The sequence below is a fragment of the Ananas comosus genome, linkage group 16 (assembly GCF_001540865.1).
Source record: "Ananas comosus cultivar F153 linkage group 16, ASM154086v1, whole genome shotgun sequence".
Taxonomy (NCBI): Eukaryota; Viridiplantae; Streptophyta; class Magnoliopsida; order Poales; family Bromeliaceae; genus Ananas; species Ananas comosus.
The window spans coordinates 1,586,781-1,595,845 of record NC_033636.1 but is presented as its reverse complement, the minus strand read 5'-3'; the positions used below and the strand labels follow the sequence as shown (position 1 = coordinate 1,595,845).

At 38.2% G+C, this 9,065-nt stretch overlaps 1 protein-coding gene across 2 annotated transcripts; it reads right to left on the bottom strand.

The window, feature by feature from the left end:
* On the bottom strand, positions 842-8,667 carry LOC109721893 (LEAF RUST 10 DISEASE-RESISTANCE LOCUS RECEPTOR-LIKE PROTEIN KINASE-like 2.1). Of its 2 annotated transcripts, none has more exons than XM_020249703.1 (3): positions 7,458-8,667; positions 6,732-6,764; positions 842-1,899 (listed from the first exon to the last, which is right to left on the bottom strand). In XM_020249703.1, exons 1-3 carry the CDS (start codon positions 8,260-8,262, stop codon positions 842-844), a joined length of 1,896 nt encoding a protein of 631 aa, XP_020105292.1. In that variant the 5' UTR covers positions 8,263-8,667. The 2 variants fall into 2 exon arrangements, with proteins under 2 accessions (XP_020105292.1, XP_020105293.1); XM_020249704.1 differs by having other exon boundaries at positions 6,732-6,765; positions 7,462-8,667.

Genomic DNA, 9,065 nt, shown 5'->3' with positions numbered 1-9,065 from the left:
GAGTCTACTTTCATGTGGATCTCTCCACTTGCCAAAACTGTGAGATTTCTCACGTAAAATGATAACCTCTTCGCAAAGTGCTCAATTTTGAGACTTTCAGAAATAACAATTTAGCACTCCAATCATTAAATTTTGTTCCAAAAACTCACCAGTGCATGTAATATGCCTAGTGGTACAGACCTATAAATTTTCACGCAAAACGGAACATCAAATATGACTAAAAATCAAGAACATCGAGTAATCAAAGGCCAATCTACGATAAACTCTGATTTCCTCCAAAATCATGCATGGACATGAAATTGAGCAGTGCCATCACCTCCGGCATAGCCGGACCATCAAAAAAGACCTATTGGGTCATCCGGAACGGTGTCCGATTCACATCCGAAGCCATCCTCAAGCTGAAGCTTCGAAATATCTCCCGAATTACTATTCACTTATGTGAATAGTACCCAACACCTTATGCCTCAATTAAAAACTCATTTCCCCAAAATTAAATCAAAATTCCAATATTAAAATACCTATAAAATACCGCTTAAAAGTACCAAAATACACCATAAAAATCTCAGGCCGCACTAAACAAATATAAATGAGAAGCAAAATTTTTTTGAGCTAACATATAAATAAAGAACTGAATCCCTTATTTTGAATCATAAGATTGAAATCTTTAAAACATTTTACCATTTACCTGGAAAACTTTGCAGATTAACAATAAATTTCAATCTTTAGTCTTTTAGATATCTTACATTTAGCAAGACTACAGATATAAAATGCTTCTCTTCAAGATAGCGGAATGTTTAGTAACAAACATTTATTCTTTTAAGCAAAAAGAAAAAAACATCAATTATGGCTTAGGTGGTAGTTGTAGATCACTGATGTCACCTTCCAACATATTTACCACTCTACTCATTGAAGGACGATCATCTGGCATGGTTTGAATACACCATAATGCAACTAGAATCATCTTTCTAACTATCTCTGTAGCCTCACCATTGTCACCACAAGCTTCTACACAGTACTGATTAATATTTTTATAAAGGTAGTGAGGAAAATAAGTTGCGCTGCTACTTGTTGTGGTAACATTAAGATTTTTTCTTCCTCCGACCATTTCAAGTACCATCATACCATAGCTATAAACATCAGATTTACTTGAGACAACTCCAAAGTTTCTAGAAAAGACTTCTGGTGCGATATACCCAATTGTCCCTCTCGCACCTATCAGCGAGATAATGCTCTCTTTTGAAGTGCATAATTTTGCCAATCCAAAATCAGAAATCTTAGGACAAAAATCCCGATCCAATAAAATATTATGAGGTTTGATATCAAAATGAACTATCCGGGTGTTGCATCCACGATGCAAATACTCTAGCCCGCGAGCAACACCAACTACAATCTCGAATAACTTATTCCAGCCAAGTGCAGATTCTATTTGAGACCTGTCGTTAAAAATAAATCTCTCTAGCGATCCGTTCGGCATAAAGTCATAAATAAGAGCTCGCTTTGATCCATCTAAACAAAACCCTAAGAGTCTAACAATATTGACATGAGATGTTCTGCTAATACTAGCAACTTCATTGATAAATTCCTCCCCATTTTCCTTAGAATTTGTTAGTATCTTCACAGCAACAAGATGGCCATTAGGAAGACTTCCTTTATAAACAATACCAAAACCACCTTGTCCCAACTTGTCAGCAAAAGACTTCGTCATTCGTTTTACTTCTAAATATCTGTACCATTTTGTGTTTAAGGATCCGTATTTCTGTACGAAGGATTCAACACTTGGCGTAGTCTTTGATTTCTTCTTCCAACAAACTAGCAAGTCACAAGACTTCTTATAATATAAGAGACAAGCAACGAGACATAGGCACACAAACAGAACCCCTCCAACTCCAATGAATACTTCTGCATAGGTAACAAGAGTGCATTTCCATTAGAAAATTCGATTATAATAATAAGTATAACATCTTTTGTTATTTGTGTGCATTGAAAGACAATATAGTTAATATTAGAATGAAACAACAACCAATTACTACAAATGTACATACAAAGAAACTATAATTGTATTTTATCTGAAAAATTGTGTTATTCTTAAAATCCAGTTTACAAAATAGTTAAAAATGGATAGAAGAATCTTAACTTTAAATTTCAAGAATGCCACATAACTAGTCATTTCAGTCATACGTACCTTGCATCCCTATATATATATATAGTATGTTGAAAGTTGTAAATAATCTAAAAAAGTTTGGAGTAATATAGATAAAGGACGAAGATAATAAGTTATGGTGATTTAAATTTTGTCATCAATATATAATATTCTATATTAGATTAGTTCTTGTAAATTCGGTTCTTTCAAACCTACCGCTGTACTATTTTTCGGTGTTCAAAGCACCCAAGTGGGTCTTGCATCGACTTGAAGCTTTGCAGCGAGCTTTCTTCTGGAGAGGGGGATCTACCGTTGCAAGGGGCCACTGTCTCGTACAGTGGAAAGTAGTGTGTAGAAGTAAAATGGGGGGCGGGCTTGGAATCAAGGACTTAGATACAATGAAAACAGCACTTTTGATAAAATGGTGGTGGAGATTTTACACGGATAAAAATCACCTGTGGGGTACTCTAGTTAATGATATTTACTATACCCGTAGGAAACCGCTCGCGGAAGGCCGATCATTCAGACCTGATTCTTTTTGGTGGCGGAGCGTGCTAACTACAAGGAATATTTTTAAGTGCGGGATGTCATTCAAGATTGGGAATGGGCGCCTGGTTAGTCTCTGGACGGATATTTGGTGTGACGAAGCTTCCTTACGAACAATCTTCCCGAGTATCTTTGAAGAAATCACCGGCAAGAAATTCAAAGCCAAGGAGTGTTGGGGGGACAATGGGTGGTTGTGGAGTAAGATCCCCAATGGGTGGTTGTGGAGTAAGATCCTGTTGGGGTTCACCCCTACTTCTCATTCCGACTGCGTACAAATAGAGGAGTTTAAGGAGTTCATATCTGGGTGGTGCCTCGATACTGGACAAGACAGTTTAGTATGGCGCTGGTCCAGTACCGGACTTTTTTCGATCAAATTTGTATACCGTTTTTTACGTGACGGTGGCGTCATTGTTAATCGTTTCCATCGGCTATGGAAGATTAGAACTCCCCTTAAAGTCAAGATTTTTGTTTGGTTAGTACTGAAAAATAAGATTCTAACAGTGGACAATCTTCAGAAAAGGGGCTGGAGTGGGGACGATCGATGTGTATATTGCTTGGAGGAATTGGAGACGGTGGACCACCTATTCGCAGTGTGCGATGGTGTTAAAGCTCTGCTGGAGAGACTCTTACCAAACAAAAGCTTCGTACGTAACTGTGCTACTGTCAAGGGGATGTGGGAGAGGAGCGACAACATCAGAGGAGCACAGGGGGGTAGAGAGTTAGCGACTATTGCAGCGACTTGGTGGACACTCTGGTTGGAAAGAAACAGAAAAATCTTCGAGAAGACTAAACGACCGCTCGGGTACCTATTGGTAGAGATTAGAACACTCATAGACTTGTGGCGTAGTTTCTGCACCCGTAGTTAGTCCTGTTGTTCCCGTTGCTTATCTTTTTCTTTGTTTCTTAGTTTTGTTTAGTGTAGTTTCCGTTTTCCTTTTCCCTGAGGCCCTGGCTGCCTCACCTTGTAGCCTAGTTCATTTTCTAAATGAATGAAGTGGTAGCATGCTACTTTTTCTCAAAAAAAAAAAAATAAAATAAAATAAATTGTTTCATCACTTGCCATGCCTAACAGGAATATCAATGAATCACCTATCTTTAATTTTACATCTTTCATTAAGTTAATTTTAAATTTCATAATCCTTAAATTAAACTAGGAGGTGATGGCGCTTTGACCTCAAAATTTAATTTGTTACATATTTATAACTCAAACTTTATGAATTGTTATTACCAAATTTTGTCATCAATTAATTGTCATAATAATTAATTTTGTCGCCCTAACATATAGTCCTAGCCACTGCCACATTTATAAACTCAATTGCAGGTCTGATATGGCATTTACGCAACTTCTTAGCCACTGCCATCTTTAAGGAGGGAGGAGAAAGAACTTATTGCTTGCACCTAAATAAATAAATGAGAAGCTCCTCAGTCATAGCTTAATTAATCTATTGAATTTGATCCACAATATTAAAAGGTCTTATAAATGAAACCTCACGAATTTTATACATACTTTTCGTGCATCAAACAACAAACCTTTCTATGTTGTTGATTTTACAATTGTTAAATGTCTTAATAATGAATTTTGAAAAGTTATGATTTTGGATATATAAGCCATCTAGATCTTACAAACCATATCAAATGATTAAAGTTTGATTTGAACACATTATGTCGTGAGGTCTATCTAAACACTTTCATTTTGAATAGAAGTATTAAAACAAATTTTTTCTTTGACATCACGTCAACTTTGAATTATCTTATTATCCTTGACTAGGTTATGAATATAATAGCTAGGTAGATGTTTAGTCTTATTACATCTTATATATAAGACTATTTTAAATCCTGGAGATGTTAGGCGATAGGGTTTTTTGGGGAGAGGGTGTTGGGGGGGAAGGAGATGGATCTGTTTTATTTTTGGGAACTAGGGTTTTTTTGAAGGAGTTCGGGGGAAGGAAAAAAAAAAATCAGACTTTTTAGTTTGCCACCGCACTCAATCCATTGAAATCCTAGACGAAGAGCCCTTCGCTCTCCTCCTCTGCCACCGCAGCCAACGAGGTAGAGTTCCAGCGGTTGCTAAATGCTTAAATAAGTGTTGGTAAATTAACAGCACTTTTTTAGATTATACCGACACTCTTAAACTGTCACTATATACCTAATAACACCATATATAGCAACACTTTTTAAAAGTGCCTATAATTTAGTACCTTTTTTTACTTATACCGATATTTAAAAGTGTCGCTATACATCGTTTTTATTGTAGTGTGTTGTGAGATCTATCTAAGCACTTTCATTTTGAATACAAGTATCAAAACAAATTTTTTCTTTGACATCACGTCAGTTTTGAATTATCATATTACCCTTGACTAGGTTGTGAATATATCACATATCTTAAAAGCATTGGTTCTGCCCGAATCCTATATATATATATATATAGAGAGAGAGAGAGAGAGAGAGAGAGAGAGAGTGAGTGAGTAGGTCTTGTGTGCTATTAGGAGCATGGCGGCCTCCGTGCTCCTAAGCCGTTTGTTATTATGGAGCTTCCGAATCGACGATCGACTTCGTTAAGCTTGATCTAATATATTTGAAGTATCTAGAAAACAAATTTTGTAATTTTTTTATATCATTTACCTAGCGATCGAAAGAGTTCAAAATCAGTAATTTTTAATAGTTGATATATATCTTTTGCAAGTCTAACGGTGTAGAAGTATTTAAATCAGATAATAGTTATTATATATTAATAATATATAATATAAATTATGAGAAAATACATATAATATTTTTTATTTATATCTTTTTCTTTCAAGCAAAAAGTCATGATGGAAAACTACTTTTCGGACAAAACAAACACCAAAGAGCGTAAAATTTGTTTTTCTCCAAATTTTTTTTCCACCTATTGGATAGCGAACCAAACTTATCAAGAGGTTGACCGGGTCAAGTAGTTGACAAATCAGACGAGTTTTCTAGTGGCAGATCAGTTTTCGGACTAACTCTCGAGTGTGCCACACGATCAAGCAATTCGATTGAGTAGGGATCGACTTAATCGGGTTCTTCCTCAATACGATATGTCAAACTGAGGTATAAGGCAGACTCAGCTGAAAGAACCAAGCAGGTTATGACGGAACTAGAAGCTTGCAGAGATTTATATGGTACTCCTAATCACTATCTATTTCTAGAAAAGTTCTTAAACTGTAGAAAAGGAAAGATTACAAAAGTAGTTCTACTCCTAGAAAATAGAGAAATGCTGAAATAAGAATAGTCTTCTTGTTTGTAAGGGAGAAAGATTCTTATTTCAGGTATCGTTGTGTAATTTATAGTATTACTATCAGCCTGCAGTTACCGTGCGACTTGTGTCATAGGGAATGCTACAGTCGCTTCTTTATTGGTCGTGGGAATTACTCCCACATTCCTCACCCACTTTCTCATCCCTTCCTGCCCAGGGGCTCCTCATTTTCAGCGGCTCTTAACACACCATATTATAATTCGTCCATGCCAGTTAAGCACGCTTTCTAAGCCGCTTACGGCCGGCTGGCACTATTTCTCTTGCACCAATACCACCGAATTTTTTTTTTTCATAGTTTTACGTGAAATCAAACGGCCGCTACCGGCCGGCACTAAACTATAGAGGAGATTGAATTAATATATAAATTTAATTTATGACATGCAACTATAGAGGAGATTGAACGAATTTATATATGGTGACTCATATAAAAGCATGTTGTCTCTAAATTAATCACGTGGTGATCAATCTCTGTGATTCATTAACTATAAAACTCGTACTGAAATTATTTTGGCAGTTTGGAAAGTAAACAACATTTCTCTATTTAGGCTACAATCTATATATTAGCTTGATTTGGACATAAAACAAAGTAAATGTTGAGAAGAAGAAAATTGCATTTTCTATCATTGAGAGTGAGAATCTTGCAATTAATTTTTTTTTTAAAAAATAAAGACTTTTCTATGCGCAGCAGAGAACAAATGTTTCAGAATCAAACAACACTTTTAATTAATTGGAAAAAATAATTAAAAGAATGGTAGTTTTGAACACTATTACCTTTTCTCCAACTCTTCTTTGAACTCTGATAACCTGCACCATGCATGGCAATAATTTGCATGGTTAATTACGATAGCAGAAATAAAGAAAAAGAAAACAAAATGATTTTTTGTACGACATATTATTTAGACAGCCTTTAAGAATCCAACAGTTCAAATAGAAAAAAAAAACAACAAATCGAAAAGAAAGCTAAAATTTTGATTTGGTTTGCTTTGGACTTTTCATAGTGTGTGGTTTAGTTCAGTTTTAATTTAATTTTCTCAAACCGATTAATTTAGGTCAGTTTATGTTCAGTTCACCCTGAAATCCGAGGTAAATGCATTCGATCAAATTTGTGATGTTGTAAATGGTGTTTACTGATGATTTATGAATTTATCAGAAGACCTCGTACAGACATTAATAATCGAAAGCATTTTTTTCTTTCAACAATTAATGCCCTGTCAATTTTGCAAAGCTGTGCAATCGTACTAATTCTTGTTCTAACCGTTGATTTAAGCTAGTGTTATAGCAGTGCAACTAGATCTTTGTGTGAACCTTGAATTTGCGGGTAAATTAATTAAGTGGTCTCATGCTGTATCATCCCTACAATTTCTAAAAATTTTTTTTTATTCAACTTTTAAATTTTTTTGAAGGTGTTAAAGGGATGACTCTCGATTCGGAGCGGCCAATATGGAAATGAGACGAGAAACAGAGAGAAAGAAAGAGCAGGCAGGCATGAAGACATACCAGGGCAATCGCCGCCGGCTCGCGTCCCGTCGGGGCAGAAGCAGAGGGGAGAAGCGCTCGTCTGGTTGAAGCCGCAGCGCCCGCCGGAGCTCTCGCATTCCCCGCACCCTTCGGCAGCGCCCGCCATCCAGGCCAGCTGGAACCCGTAATTCAGCGCCTCGCTGAAATTATACGTCGCCAGGATATCAAGCAGCACCGGCGCCACCACTACGTCCTCGCACGTGCCGCTCCAAAAAGTAAAGTTATACGGGACGTCGTCACTCCGGAAGACGAAGGTGCTGTTGCCCTCGTAGCCGAGGCAGGGAATCACGTTGTGCGGAAAATCGGGCTGCAGGCCTGCAGGGTCGGGGCAGCCGAAGAAGAAGGTGAGGTTGGCGTCCGCGCCGGTGTAATTCAGCGAAGAGGCGACGTCGCTGGAGAACGTGAAGTTGTGGAGGGATCTCGGGCACCCAATCGTGTCGGGGGTCGCTAGGATGACATCCATGTCGGTGAGGTTGATGGTGCGGTTGGCGTAATCGATATTGGTGACCTTGTAGGAGTGGCCGGAGCCGATCTGGAGGATAGGCTGCTGCTTGTCTTCTTCGCAGGCGATCCCGAATCCGGGGTAGCCGCAGTGGACGGCGGAGAAAGACGGAGGACCGTCGGAGCGCCAGAACGGATAGGAGATCTCGACGCCGCCGCAGGTGGAGGAAGAAGAGCAATTGGCGGCAGAAGAAGCATCATCGGCTGAGGACCCGAAGGTACTGGTAAGCAGGGAAAGGAAAGAGAGGACGACGAGGAGGAGGAAGAGAGAATGGATCATCATCGTGTTTATTTTTTTTTTATTTTTTATTTTTATTTTCTTGTTTTACTTCTCCTCCGTGGTGAGTTGCTTGATGTGGGAGAGAGTTTTGGTGTGGTAACAGAGGAGAGGGAAATTGGGAGGGGGAAGCAAGAGGATGGGGATTTTTTTTTTTATTAGGGGTTTGGTTGGTACGGTGCTGGGATAATTTGTTGTTAGAAATTTGGTGCGGAATTCTGTTGTTTTTTCCAAGGAGCTTTCAAGATTCTCGTTTGAGTTTGTCCAATCCTAATTAGAAAAAATTTCGATCCATCAAAACCCCAAAAGAAAAACCAAAACCACGCGGTAGCGTGGTGCGAGTTGTTGTCAGGGTTAATGCCTGGTAATTGCTTTCACCGTCCGTACGTCTTGTGTAAATTTCAAATTGCCCCAAATGTTATAGGATATTTTTATTCTATGAGTTTAGTACTTCATGGTTAAAAAGTAACACTTTGCATTGACTGTTTCTAGAGTAAATGGAAAAGGACTTGGTGGTTGATATCCGAGACCCAAGTTTAAATCCTAATTAATTCATATTTCTAGCTAATTTTATTTCTAAATAAAATAAATAAGTTTACTAAAATGGCCCACACCTCTGTTAACGTCAGCTTGCATATGGCTCGAATGGTGGAGGTGAGACTGTGGAGGAGGGCAGGGTCATAGACGACAACGGCGACAAGGGTGCTGTAGAATTTGATAAGGACCAGAGGGATAGCACGTCCGGGATGGGACGGCAGCTACGGCAGAGGGTGAGGAAGGGGGCAAGATGGTGCAAAAAAATGCAGAGA